The 15531-nt window shown below is 43.5% G+C and overlaps 1 protein-coding gene across 2 annotated transcripts in view; it reads right to left on the bottom strand.

The window, feature by feature from the left end:
• The window catches only part of ambra1a (autophagy/beclin-1 regulator 1a), a 55841-nt gene that overhangs the window by 32903 nt on the left and 7407 nt on the right, over positions 1 to 15531 (bottom strand). For both annotated transcript variants that reach the window (XM_023817141.2, XM_023817139.2), the window contains exons 7-11: positions 12529 to 14060; positions 9355 to 9441; positions 6808 to 7002; positions 3384 to 3464; positions 2725 to 2825 (exon numbers count right to left, since the gene is read on the bottom strand). In XM_023817141.2, coding sequence (XP_023672909.2) covers positions 2725 to 2825; positions 3384 to 3464; positions 6808 to 7002; positions 9355 to 9441; positions 12529 to 14060 — 1996 coding nt within the window. The remainder of the gene's footprint in view (positions 1 to 2724; positions 2826 to 3383; positions 3465 to 6807; positions 7003 to 9354; positions 9442 to 12528; positions 14061 to 15531) is intronic.

The following is a 15531-nucleotide window of genomic DNA, read 5'->3' on the forward strand; positions in this document are numbered from 1 at the left end:
TTTGCTAATCCAGCCTGACCAGTGTGGTGTGCAGGAAGCCATTTTGGAACAAATGAAGGAATTTATTGGGAGCTATCTGGTCCGTCTTCTCTGCAGGTCCTGCATTTACAGGATTGGGTGGGGCTGAGATGACATGAGAAAGCACACCACCAAAACATTACAGATGACCCAGTCTCCATGCCACCCACTCCAGCAGCATACAGAATGGAGACGCTACTTCCCCACTTCTTATATTCTGCTCTCCCCTCCAATCACTGGAGGTTAGACTAAGAATCACTTTTATTACCCCTTCACACACAGAAGGAACTCAAATGAAATTCATACATAACTGCTATGGTGAGCCTCCTCCTGAGGTTAGAGTAGTGCACAGGAAGCCTATCCAGCATCGCCCTGACATAAACGACAGTCTGCCTCTTCCGACATGCATGGAGGAACAGGGCCTTCACTCTCAGTAAATGGCCATCAAGGTAAATGTTTCATCCTTGCCTGTCTCTGCAAAGACATCACTGACCTCATAAGTAACATGTCACCTAATTATAAACTCATTCTTTAAAACCAAAGCACATTAAAACTATGAATAAATGGTGACGCCAATGATCTTATTGTTTTTGTACAGCCAACATAGCCCGTTGCCATGGAAATGATTCCACACTGGTATGCTATCTATGTGGACAAAATACCATTAGAAAAAAGCCATTTGGATCTATCCTGGAGCCCATGCTGAATTTGTCTGACCTCACTGAATCACACATATAAATAAAAGCTCTTTAGTCCAGTAAAAATATGAGAAAGCATACAGTGTGATTATACAGTCTGGTTCTCTAAGCTCTCCTCTAAGCAACAGCAGAGGGATGCTGAACCCTACTCAGTTTCTATCAGGAATGTCAGGATACATCCAGAGAAAGAGCCTGAGGCGCCATTTTCTGAACGTGAACAACCATTAGAAAACATGGCTTCAGTACACCAATCAAACCAAGGCTTTTGCCTAGATGCAAATGCATTACATCTACCTTTACATCTACCTTTACATCTACCTTTACATCTTATCAGCTGTTGCACTCCAGAGTGGCACCATATCTGCTAAGCTGGATGCTTTTCTTACCAGCACGGCCCACATGGCATGTGGGTCTGTCCTCCATCATAATTAGCCAGGACCAAGCTGTCCAATAAACTGACTGCATGTTATACTGAAGATTACAGCACAATCTGCAGTTTTCTAAAGATCAAATTACGTTGGATGAAAAATGACCAAAATGAACAAGGAATGAAATACGAATTGGGCTGCATGATATATCATTTCAGCATCATCATTGTAATGTGCACAGTTACAATACTTACATTGTATTTGTCAGTACTGCTTTGTGATTATTGATACAGCACGCTGCAACACCACCAACTGTTTTGATATAACCTATTGGTAGATAAGTTACAGGCTTATAGTTTATTTTGGGTAATTTCATCCCTTATTTGTTTTATAAATATCGTAGTAGTACTTGGGGACATTTCACATATCGTGATGCAATTTCGGGCAACTCTAATTACAAATGATTTGGCTGCCCAATGGACACTTCTCAGCAAATAAGGCACAGGTCACTCTAGTCAAAGGTACTGCAGTATGTATCCCGTCCCTGTGCTGCCGCAGTGCGTGCTGTGACAGGGAATTACGCCTCCCTTTCCTGATTCCCACATTGACGGTATACCTTCACAGGTTGAGCCCTTCACAAACCCCTTCCCCATTAAACAGCAGCACACTAAGTTAACTAGACCCTACAGGATCTAGCTGCAGATAACAGAACATTAAAGCCCTCCCCCCTGTACCTGTCCCTTAAGCACAATTCAGGACTCTGGGAAATAAAATGTAATCTTGTCTTGTATAAAAAATTCTGAATAAGTATTTATCTGGTGCCCTCTGCTGGGGAAAACTGTACCTTTAAACTGCAAAATTGCAATTTCCTCCTATTACTGTTCACAGTTAAAATTTTATGTGAAACTGAACAGAATCTGTATTACACATGAAAACAAAGGCAACACACAAGTCAGTCAAACATCAACTGCAGAAGAACAATCATGGCCTCATTTGCCGTCAAAGTGTCACATCTTACCAAACAGCCACATCTCTGAACATTTTCTTGTGCAGAAAAGCCTCAAAAATTGCAAATGTCACAGGGAAGGAGGGACAAAATGTTAAAAATAATAAAATACTTTCCATGCTAAACAGAACACATACAAAGGAGCATGTTACTATCAATCTGCAAAGGGCAAAGGATTCAATGAACTGGTTCAGAACTTGAACAGTGAAAGATTCTGATATTCCAGAGGGCATCCATAACACAGCACAATCCTTATGAGTGGTGGCACAAGGCCTGTTCTAGCTGGCCCACTGTGTGCCAGCTGGAACACACAGTGTAACATCAACATTTCCACTGTAGATCTGCAAGCTTTACGTGTGTCTGTTCCAAGACAAAGGACTTGTGATAAATCTTTCCCCCAATGGGTCAGTTTACTTTAGCATTAGCATTAACATTAAATTATCCTGGAAACGGCGGAAAATTTCAAGCCAGCCAACCTTGGATCTAACAGGAATGTGTAATGGGGCGAAGAACCCCAACAGCAGGCAGACAGAACCCTGCAGACACTGCATGACGACATAAGCTCAGCCAATCAGGGGCAAGGAACATGCACACAGAAGTGAGGACGCAGAAATGCTGTGGAAAGGCCACCAACCTGCCAGGACTCGGTTGACAGACGTGTGAGTGGCCAGGCCCGACTGGCCACGCTCATGGAAGATCCCAGCATAGGGCAGGTACTCCGGCAGCAAAAACCGCCTGCAATAAAAGAAGTGAATCACACCCACAAACATCTGCAACAGGACAAATGGTAACTTGGTGGCAGTATGGAGTAAAATCTATAAAACAATCATCTGCCATCTGAAATACTGGCTCTCTGTAACTATTTGCAGTGTTATCAGCTCAGGCAACTAAATGAAAGATTTAGTTTTCAGAACCTGATGATCAGCTTACAATCTGGTGGTCCATTCAACAGACCATGTGGTATTTTGGTAACTGTTCTTTTATAACTGGAAGAATGTTTCCTTTGCTCCCAGTGCATCTCAGCCAAAGTTAAAAATGGCACGATTTCAAAGGAAATAAATCCTCAGTGAGAGAAACTCACAGGCACAACCAGCTTTTGTTTTTTTTTTTTAAAAGGGGTATCACAAAAAGAGCAATGTAGTAAACACACGTCTAACAGGATAACGAATCCCAAGGAACAGACCTAATGGCCGTTATATGGTGTCCAAGGTTGTGTAAAGGTATAGTTAGACAGAAAAAACAGAGAACACAGAAGAGGCACTGTCATGGGCAGGACGTAGACGGTTGCCTCACCGAGGGACAAAGCGGCCCAGGGAGGGGGCGGACATTCGAGCATTGCGTGGTGTCCGGTGTCTGGCCCGGTCACCATTCTCCCTGTCAAACATGGAGAAAGGACAAATTACCATCACCACAGCATGGAGAAGCCCCACTCAAGAAGACTCTCAAGGCTGAAGCTAAGCAACACTAAAGGTTGCTTACATTCGCTCTTTTCCAAAACAATCAAAACACATCACATAACATAACATATAAAACAAGTCAGACACAAGCCTGCACTTATCAGGTAACAAGGAGTGATCAACAGAAGCAATTTACCTTGTCCTGAAAATTCAGACCATTAATAGCCAGCTTGATGGTCCAGGGGACAGCCCATCTCAGGGAATCCCCCCCAGTGATTTTCCCTTAACTATTGCGCTCTGCACACTCAGTAACACTTTACTTGAGGGGGCACAAGTAACTTAGTAGCTCAGTTACTACTCAAGTACAAATCATGAACAAAAATAGTAACTGCATGAAATGCATGACTGATCAATGATGAACAAACATGGGATCAGTACGTAACCAACACTTAGATTCTGGATAATGAAAAATAAGAGTGTACTACTACATTATTTGTGCCCCGTCAAATTTACTTTAAAGTTTTATTTTGTCAATAACTGCTTGTTTCTCCTCTTTAGTTTATGAAAGTAATGTAAATATTAAGAATAAGATGGATATTCCAGTATCCAGGCAGCCTTTGTTCAGGATGTTCACAACACAGTGTGAAGTTCATGCCATCAAGGAACACAAAGCATACATCAAAAGAAGGTGACCGTGTTCCTTGACAGCCTGAGCTACGATTGGTCTTTGACAGTTGACGTCACACTCGCTATAGCTGCAGTGTATTGTGGGTTCGAATCGCCATTGTGGATGTATACAACTCAAGTGGCAGCATTTGCGTGCGGCATTATCCTTGGTAAGATGGGACACTTGTGCTGTGTGAAAGGCTGTCAGACTAAATCACATGGTAGAAATGGCAGAAAGGTGGACCACGGAAAGTAGTTCAGAGGTTAGCTGGTATCAGTAATATTGCACAAAAATATATCAGATAATACTGGTTGCTGGTATCAGTCAAAATTTCCATTTCAGTGCATTACTAAGTAGCCAGGTGAAAGTGGCCAATTAGGTAATACTTCCTTCTGTGTTTTTTTCCCTATACACCTTTTTGACTAGCCAAAGTAGCCTGTTTTTACAATTTGCACTGATTTCTTTTTCTTTCTCATTGTCGTATCTGTGAAATTCAAAAAGGTTTGAATTTAGGTAATCAAAATAATCTAAAAATGTATTAATTTATTCTGTTCTACTCACATATGTCATAATTTGATGTGTGAAGGCTGACAGTTTTGCCATAATCCTTTATGACTCTCTCTATATATATATTTGAAGCATCTGAAAGTTTTTATATTAGATGACATTAAAAATTGAGAAATTTCAATAGGCACGGGATTACTCAAACACTTGAGCACACAACCTGGACGAGCTGATCATGGAAGTTTTCTGGATTCCAATGATGTGATTCTTGTCTGTGCTCTATACCTATTCAAAGTTAGGAGGGCCTGAGATTATTGGAGTGAAAATCAACACCTTTTGCGTTTCTCGTGTTCTAAGGGTTAATCAAAACAAGCTGGGCTTTCTGATGCATCACATCATTCCCTAAGTAATCAGAACTGAATTGAAATCACTTTGGGGCCAATGATTTACACTGACTAAATACACAGTGCAGAGGGGCCATTTAGATTAGCTGCGAAGATGAATGTGCGAGTGTCCCAAAGTTTATACCCAGCATCCTTAGTGATGATGGATACTGGGTTCTATCAGAAGTCGCAAACCCTGGGGTTAATGTGCTGCGGAGTATTTATAAAGGGAGAAACACACAAACTTCGGACAAAACACAAAGCTGTCTGCCATCCCTTCCTCCATCATCCTGCTTATTATGGAAACACACGATTGGAAATAGTGAGGCTGCCCATCACGAATGTGCAACTCTTCCCATTCTCTAGCATATGAATGCTCTTCATCACCAGGCTGAATCCTTTTCAGAAGGCTCTCTTGAAGAAAATAAAGTTCTCCGTTTTTCAGATAACTTTTAACGAGGAGCAAGAACCTCTAATTATACTTGTCAAAAAGGAATACTTCCTGCAACCACACTAACAGGCTGTGCAAGAAGCACCATGCGGCACAGTCCCAATCAGAGGACTCGCTCCAGCATCAGGGCCCGCTTCAGACAGCACGCCTTTTAAGGGCTTCTTCAAGCCCTTATGTGTAGATGTGCAGTCTTTCAATTAGCTTTATTTTCTCTTTATCTTGCGTGTTTGATTTCTACTGCTATATGCAAACTGTGGTAACTATATGCTATATTATCTTCCTGTATGAAAGCTATTAAGATGCTGGTCTTCACAGAGCATGTTACAATGCATATGTATGATGGGGCAATCAGTTGGCCATTGGTGTTCTCCAGGTGGAACAAGGCAAGGAACAGAGAGAGGTCTTTGAAAATCAGGCACATCAATAGTATAGGAAACAATACATTTTTCTTAAAACATTAAAAAGAAGAGACATAGAATCTGCTCTCACCTTCTGAAGATATTGGCAATGCCAAAATATATTAAATTAACATGATCCAAATTTTAACTAAAAGCTGACTGACGTAAGGCATCAATATGATTTTTAAAAAGCAACTAGGTGGCAGAAAAAAAAACCACTACTGCTGTAAATCTGAGTTGGTGAAACTTATCCAAGCTTTATTGTACAGCAACTTAAGGTACTGATACGCGCTCTTGGGAGAAACCCGTTAACCTAAGGTGGCAAGAAACAGCAGTGCTGACAGCATAAACGGGAAGCCAAGCTGGTGTGACCTAACAGCTGGGTTACTGCCTTACTGCCTTGGGGAGAGGAGGATCCCACAAAGAAATAAATTAACAGTCACCCATGAGCAGGAACTTCACAGGCTTACACAGGTTTCTTTTCATCGTCATTTTTAGTAACGGAAGATAGAGTTCACAGCATAAGGCTCATACACAGCCACCTGCCCAATGAAACACAGCAGTGTCAGATTATAAGGAGGCGGCTTAGGCTTGATCAGTGTTTCCCAACCCAGTCCACATTTTTGCTTCCTCTCAGCTCCCAGCACACCTGTACCAGGTATTCGATGTTCCTGATTGGCTGGGAGCTGGGAGGGAGCAAAAATGTGGAGTGGGTTGGGAAACACTGGGCTAGGTGACATGGCATCATTACATCGTTTAGCTGATGGTGACAGAGTGCATGAAACTCCAAATTGAGGGGAAGGTTGTGCCTTTTACATCAGCAACAAGCATCTTGCTGCAGATGACTACTGGGGATAAGTAATGATTTAGGGTTTATACTACAACGATTCGAAGCTGAAGAAAGGCCGGTGACTCACTCAAACTCCTCAAAGTCCACCTCCGTGTTTTCCATAGGTGGAGACGGGTTGCTGGCAGGACCATCCGAGGAGGAGGAGGAGGAGGGTAGGGGCCGCAGGCGGTTCTGCTGGTAGCGCAGGGAGCGCTGACGAATGCTGTCCCGTCGTGACAGGTACTGAATCATGCGCTGGGCGTAGTAGGCAGCTGGGGATAACCTGCAGCAAGAGGGAAGAGGGTGCGTCACCTCATGCCAGCCGGGCCTGTGACCAGAATTTCGTATGCTTCCTTATGCTGAGCGAACCAGCGTGGATGAAGGCTGACAGCATCTCTGCAAACCTTCTGCAGTGACAAAGTAAAGCCACACCATCTTTGAGAGGAGGAGCAACAACCACTGTAAACATTCACCACCACGACCCTCACCATAAGATATCATGAAATATTTAAAGAAACCCCACAATACAAACAAATGTCAGTTTGTGTATGTAAATAGGTTGGACATTCCATTCACCTAATCAAAAACTGAGTCAAGTATGTGAAGGAAATCGAGACATTTGCAAGCCTACTGTAAGCCTACAGGGCAGCATGTTGGTGAGAGATTGCCATCACAAGCGAACTGTGATGGTGATAAAGAATCATTCACCTCTAACAGCTTCATGCACAAAGGCTCCAGAGTATAAACTGATCAGAAAGGGTCAGTCTTCAACCAACCCAGCAAAGGAAAGAATAAAGCCCCCCTGTGGCAGGTTACACTTGTGATGAAGCATGCGCCTGATGGGAACAAAAAATCTGACTGGATACAAGGTACCAGTAGCAGGACGGAAGTTTGGGGTGTAGATCACAGCAAGTGATAATCAGGTTTAACAGGTTAATTTTTAGAGAAAGCTCACACTCAAACACACAGCTACTGTTCTGCGTTAAAGATTCCTTGCTTTATAAAATGTGTCTTGTCACATAAAATGTTTTAGACTCCTGATTGAAATTCCTCTTAACTGATATGAAGATTAATAATTAAGCAAAAAAAAAATGCAAATAGGAAAATACAGAAAATACTAAATCGAAACTGTCTGTTTCCGTAGAACAAGCAACAGACACACCCCAGAAAGATTATGATGAGGTGTGGATGAGAAATGGTATCTAGCCAAAAAAAGTCAATACATCAATCAAATTGAAATGCAAAGAACTTTCTTCTCAAAAACATTTGACGTTTTTCTGAGCCAATACAAGGGATCAGAAAAACACCAATCAACACATGGCAATGGACAATGACTTTATCCTCAGCCATTACAACCATGGTAGCAGGAACCCGATTCAGCTTCTCCTAAGCTCCACTCCAGCAGTCAGGCATACCAGATTTAATTTAGGCAAAAACTGTCATGATGCCTACAGGCTGGCTAACTGGTTTCACATATAGGAACTCCCTCATTTTAGCAAGTGTACCTAGTTTATTAGTTTAAACACTAGAACTTGTGGCCATAGATGGAAAAAAGTGGGAGAACTTTTTAAAATGGATTTGAGAAGCACTTCTTTACACAGCGTTTAGTCAGAGTATGGAATAGTCTCCCTGTTAGTGTAGTGCAAGCTAAACCCTGGGTTCCTTTAAGTCAGAGCTAGATAACATTAACTACTCTGAGCTATTAGTTGAGTTCTCCCCAAACAAGCATGATGATCTAAATGGCTTCCTCTCGTTTGTAAATTTTTTATGTTCTACCATAAAAAAAATCTCTGCTCTATAAATTTGGATACAAAGAAACACATTAGAGGTTCATTCACTCCCATGCTTGGGATAAACAAGCCTTGATATTGATCCTGCAAGGCAGTTATAGATTCCTACGCACTTCATATTTCTATGATAGCTTTCTGCATCATTTCTTTTGTTACCTTAATGCAGATATAATAAACCCTGCAATATATAAATCAGAAACCACATCTCATGGAGAGTGATTTTCTATAGGCCTATATTTCTAAAAATCTCTAAGCAGACAAATTCAAATTCAGGTCAAACCATTTTTTCTTTTTTTTGCGGGGGGTGCACAGATAGAATATATTTGAACGAATTGCGTTACATTTGAAATTTGATCAAACTTGATTTTCAAACAAAATTGACAGCCCTACCAGCTACAAACACATCAGAAGTATTAATGGATTAACGTTTCACCATATTATAAATCCCTTTCAGCACTCCAAAATTCTGCGGAAACTAAAAGCCAGCTGTCACTTTCAAAATCACTTAAATGACATGTCATAGGCATTCTAATGCTCAGATGAACAGTAAGTGAACCTCCAGACGCTGTCGACATGCTGTATGTATTCAGCTGAAGGCACATGATTCACTGTTCGGGGTAGTAGGCTGCTTATATTAAGCAGCAGGGGTAGCTAATAAATGGAGTATAGAAACAGAGTGTAAATTATGTGCCTTACAACAGAAAATTAAGAATTTTTAAGTTTCTGGGTTACGTTTTCTTTAAGACTGCTACTTGCATTGTATGGCGCCCAAGAGATGCCGGCGAAATTGTCATAGTAATTGTAAGTTAAAGACATCATGAAGATATAAATCCCAATGGACCCACCTGGCAGGATCTGGATAGATAGGATGGTCTCTGGATCCTGATATGTCGTTTTGTGAGAAAGAGATGAAAGATGACTCGAGCAGCCTCCTGGAAAAGAGTGAGGACAAGGCAAACTGAACTGAAATATCCAGTTACGCCCCAAGACACATAAACAGGCTGGTGCAAGCCCACCTACATCAACAGTGGTACATAGGGATGGAGACAAGAAGACAGAAGCGAGGGTCAATTACACTAAAAGGCAGGCGAGACAAATCAACCAATTTGTGGCAAATCTAAAACCAGACAAAGCAGGAAATACGGAAACTGATGTAAATGCTGGGCATCAAAGTCAAGCAGCAGTTTTCTAATGGTAATTAGGCGGCAGGGTACATTATCAGGCAGGACTATGTAGGGTCTTTCAGTATTCTGAGCTGGGTGTAAAAACAACCAAGAACCAAGAAGAACCATTTCAACCGGCTGGAAAAAGATAAATTTTCACAGAATACAAAATTCTCAAAAGAAATGATCCGTTTTCCCCTCATCAATCTCCAACCAAGTCCAGCACAAACAGCTGCTCCTAATCATACTCGCTGTCTTTGTGGTTTCGGACATCCCCTCTAATGTCAAATCCAAATTCCAATAGTGTGTTCCCAAATGCAATACAACAAATCACACCTAATTAGGGCTGCCATGGCTATTTTTAATCTATTTTATTGTTTGGTCGATTAATCTCCCTCCATTTAAGTTGATTTTATTTTGACAACAGAAAATGTCGGCAACTGCTCGAGCTGGTCACATCTTCTGCAGTCTGAACATAAGGATTAGATATTGGATAACATAATAAGGCTTTGCTGTTAGTAGAGAGAAAATGTGGCTATCCGCTATCATTTATGAGCAAAGCTACATGAACACACATCAGCTAGTTGAGTAACTTCGACATGCTACATCGCAACTGCGATTGGTGGGAGCATCATCACTGGCCCGAATGAGCCAGCGACTGGCCCGTCACACTTCTCTACAGGCCTCAGGCAATTCATTAAGGCTAACCCTGTCCTATTCAGAAAATCATTTTAGGACCCACTCTCATTTAATTGGCCCCCCCACAGTTTGAAATCCACTGACTTACACAAGGTTCCTGGGAAGTCTGAAAAAGATCCATCAAACAGTTAAGTCACTGGGCTCTATTTTCCCCCTGTGCAAAGCACGATGCAAAGTGGCTTTGCCAGTTTCGTACCAGTCCATTGCTCATTTTCACACCATGCACGCACGGTGTCAAAATAGTGAATGATTTTGCACCCGCTTTCTGCTCATAGGAGTGGTGTTTTTTAAATGAGAAGTGGCCAGGCGCATTGTCGTCGCATTGCTATTTTAAGGCAACAAAATTGTGCTTTGACCAACTAAAACCATGACAAAAGTCAGTGATGCATTGTTAAAGAAACAATTTTAGAAACATTTTAATTTATATGCGTTTTTTTTTTTTTTTTTTTTTAAAAGAGTACATCTGGTCCTTTCACGTAACTATACTGTTTAATGAAACACCAAAAGAAAAACTATACATATTAAGTAAAGAACAAATTGTATCATTAAAAAACCTTTCAAGTCCATTATCAGATTTAAGCACTTACAGTAATTGAAAGGACATTTGGATTGTTGAAAATGCGTTTCAGATATCTAGAGGTCATGTGGAACATAACAATACAGCCCTCAGAAAGTCACAGCACTCTTTGTGGCATGTTGCATAACATTGCCATGCGTGATGGATGTCTGTTGGACATAAATGAGGACACATTAAAGGACTTTGAAGACATGCTGCTGAACCGCATGCGCTGATGCCAACAAAGGAATGTACACTGGCAGCAGCAAGGGCAAGGAGGGATCAGCTGGCCGAAGAGGTGAATCGTCTGTATCTGGGTAAGAAATCTAAACTGTGACAGTAGAAAAATAACAGCCCAATTGCCTTTAGTTTGAACATTTTAAAACACTTTCAAAACTGTCGCTTGCATTTTAGGTGAACAAAGATCGCACTTTTAAATTTTGCGAACTGCAGACCGAAAATTAACATTAACACACACACACACACACACACACACACACACACACACAAGTCCCCATTCCCACCCACTTTTCTCATTCAGTAGTGAGCTTCCGTTTTCCCCATCTTCTGACATTATTATACCACTTTCAGCACTGCAAAGATGATCTGGTGATGCCAGAAAACGAGGACACGCTCGCTGCTACCTCATCCCACGCCTGCTTCACTCGAAAGGCTTGGTGGAACGGTAGTGCTCCCATAGATCACATGCTCACGCCTTTTCACCTCACACACGGGCACGTCTGTTTCCTCAGCCGAACGCGATCTAGCTTGCTGGGCAAACGTGCCAGTGTAAAAGCAATCCACAGTTGATCATGTGCCGCTGCCTTTCAAAGGTGAAGTAACGCGTCAATAAAGTTCATTGCATGTTACAGCCAAAGCATATGTCTGAATAATTGAGAGTTAGGACAACCCTTTTTCAGCCTTGCGCTGGCGCAAAGTCAGTTTTTTCCTGCATCAAAATAGCAAAATGGATTTGGACACGCCCATTACTGTTGGTTCCGCTTTGCAGTTTACGCTTTGGATTAGATCATTACAATAGAGAAAGAGGTTGGGAGGTATGTGAAGAGTAGGGATCAAGAGGGGGACAATGATCTCTGGGAATATATATTCATCGTTCCAATATCATTTAGTTTTAGTGCCATTTGCCTCAAATTTGATAAGCTCCAGATCTTCACCCCTACAATATGTGCATAAAGTTTAAAAAAGACCCATAAAATATTTTTTTTAATTACTGTTCATAAGATCAAGTGTCTTCTACAGCTGGGCTTTTCTTCCTTAACTTTTTGAGTTATAAGGCTAACAAGTACTTGCGGCAGCAGCGGATTGGTCCCAGAAGCACATTAATTCCTCTTCTTAATATCAAAAAGAGTAAATGTGTATTCTAAAAAGGGAGTCCACAGCTATTGCATGCAGGTCTCTGGGCAGTTTACCTGCAAGCCTGTATATCTCAGAGACATCGCTGCGTTTCAGCTATGCAGCATAACCAGTGGAACCGCTCAAATTCCACAGCCTTAAAACCATGTCAAGTATGTACATTCCATCAGTCATGTAATCAATGACAAGAGCTCTCTACAGGACACGAATAGACCCACAAGCCTCACCTGCGCAAGGAATCCTCATCAGAGCTCTCCTCAGGCATGTCTGGGTTTAAGGCGTCTTGTGCTACATTCCCAGTGCGGCCAGCGGCAGACTGCCGGTAAACTCGCTCCCACTGGCCTGTCTCTTGGCTGTACACCAGCCCTACAGTCTGTTCCCCCTGCTGTCTGGATGACCCTGATCCTGGAGAAAAGGATTGGGCAGCTACAGGCCCAGCAACATGGGCACTCATGTGGGCTTCGGCCGGTCCCCTCCTCTCAGGAGGTGGGCCCTCACGCGGGCCACCCTGAGCAAAGGCTTCAAAGGCAGAGCCTGCCGGCTGCCAGGCGATGCCCTCCTCGGGTCCAGGGCCAGGGGTGGAAGCCTGGCCGGCACGCTCCCAACGATGCGTGTCATGGTTGAAGGTAAGCAGGTTGTGGCAGGCGCGGCAGCGGTTGGGATGGCTGCGAGGAAGCCCAGGGCTGCTCTCTGCAGAGTGTGGAGGCTGGTAGTGAGAGGGGCCAGGCCGTTCAGGGTCCATGTTATTGTTGAGAAGCTCCTCTGCCTGTTGCTGGGTGGCGCCCTCACCAGGCGATCCGGCGCCCAGGTTCTGTTCCATAGATTGCATGCGGTCGTACTCCATGAAGTATCGGCTCAGATTGCACTGCAGGACATTGCGGATGGAACTCTTCCTGCCACCCTCAGATAGGGGCTGGTGCCCGCAGCTGGTGCTGGCCGAACCCCTTGTATTTCCACTAGAAGTGCCAGGCCCTGTCCCAGGCTGGGGACAGCCCCGCCCTTCCGTGTTGGACGTGTAAACGGGGGATGCAGAAGTGCCCTCCTGCTGCCTCAGCACAGAGAGCAGGCTGACGGAGGAGGCGCTAGTCCTGGGAGGAGGCATTCCGCTGCCTCCAGGACCTCCGTCGGGCATCACGCCGCCAGGCCCTGCTTCTGTGCGGACATTCAGCACGCTGCTTGTCCAGTCGCTGCCTGCCAGGGGCTCAGTGGGTTCACACCCCACCTGGCCAAGGGCTGGATTCGCCACGAGCCCCAGAGAGCCTCGGCGGTTCGCCCCCGATGACAGGTTGCGTAGCGAGTTCCCGGCGGCGCTGCCATAGACGCTGCTGAAGGCAGAGGCCCGGCCTGCAGAGCGCGGCTCCGAGGGCGGCCGTGGCTCCGTTCGGGCAGAGGAGAAGGTGGAGGCATGGGGCAGGAGGTCCGGGAGGCTGGACGAGTGCGATTCATCGGCGGAGCTGGCACTGCGAGCCACCGAACAGCGACTACAGAAGCACACCATGCCCAGGTGCTGCACACACGTGTGATAGGCTGGACGTTCCCGCAGCGCGTAGCGGCCCGACGGCAGACCGGGGGCTTCAGCGCTGGGCAACGGGCCAGGAATCTGCTCCCCGGCCTGCACCCCTGAGCTACGGGAAGAGAGGATGTGCAGGAAGTTGTGAAGGATGGGAGTCCGCCGAACAGGCTGAGACTGCAGGAAGGAGCGTGGCCGGAAGTGCGGCATCTCCACGCTGTCCATGGGCACCTCCGCGTCATCGTCATTCTGCGAGGGCAAGAAGGCAAAGGGACAGTGAACGCAGAGGACAAATATCACAGAGGGCACACTGCTCAAGGACATGAACTCATAAGCCAAGGGCTGCTAGTTCAATCTCAGGGGCTCTGAGCAAGATTCTCAACATAATAGATACAGCATTTTAATAACAGACAACATAAACAAAACAACTCCGCTTCGATGTTCATTACATACATGAGCGTTAAGCGGTAGGCCATCTCATACACACACGTTGAACAAGAACTGAAAATACGTTTGACAGACATTTTTGAGAACTGAATTGTACGATGTGAGACGTTCGACAACCGAGGTTCCACTGTATACTCACTACAAAAGATGCTGTCGGAAAAACAACAATCTATTCCAGAGAGCCCTACCACCCCTTTCCCATCTAATCCCTACTCTCCCCACACCCGCAGTCTCAACAATAAAGAATTACAGGATGGATTACCTGGAATTGTGAAAGCCAATAAATGTGTTTTTACCTGAATGTCCCAGTCGTGATACATTACTCTGAAACTACACCTATTCATTTATTGCATATCCCACTTACATGGCAATTTGCACAATCTTTCCCCACCAGTTAGGTAGTTAACTGTATTTCTTTGTGTATGTCTTAATGTCCATGTCTTAAATGCTATTTATATTATATATTTGTCATATGTTTATGACCAACATTTTCCATGACATAACAGGAAGGAGTATAACAGACACACAAATGCTATAATTATTCACTGTACATGCCCAACCTCCAGTTAGCTGGCAAAAAAATAAAAACTGTCTCAGGGGCACATTGGGGTGTAAATAAAGTCTTGGGCTGCACCTAACAATTATTTTTGCATTGAGTAATCCCGATTATCTAACAACAAATTTGTTGAATAACGTAATAAAAGAATTTGAATATTCCATTAAAGAATATCTCACAAATACCAAAAAGTAAACAAACACTTGCCATCAGAATGTCAACATTTTATAGCCCAGCACAAGGGATTCAAATAATTTTTTTTTTTTTTTTTTTTAATCTTAATTACTCAATTCCAGTTGAGGAATAAAGGGCTGATTGCAAAAGTAGTGCAACGAGTTTAAGTAACAGCTGAACAGAGTTTACAATATACTGGTATTGGCAGATGTTTCTTTAAAATCAGGATAATGGCATCAGTCCAATGTGTCAGTCTTGGCCGATATTGTGAGCTGATATTTAAACTTTATCCAATATTCGAAAATGACAGCATTGTGTTCTCCGGACAGCCCCATCACTTGCTCCGCCCATCTAATGCATACGCATACCACACTCAACAACTTGTAATTTCTAGAAGTATTGGAAGGACCACCTATAAATGTGAAAGTGTGAAATGTGAATTTACCCGAATGCCGCGAGTCCTTCTTGTGATAAGTAGGTCCAAAAGTATCATTTACTGCACATTCCTCTTACATGACAATTTGCAGAATCTTTCCCACCAGT

Source organism: Paramormyrops kingsleyae, chromosome 13 (genome assembly GCF_048594095.1).
Source record: "Paramormyrops kingsleyae isolate MSU_618 chromosome 13, PKINGS_0.4, whole genome shotgun sequence".
Lineage (NCBI taxonomy): Eukaryota > Metazoa > Chordata > Actinopteri > Osteoglossiformes > Mormyridae > Paramormyrops > Paramormyrops kingsleyae.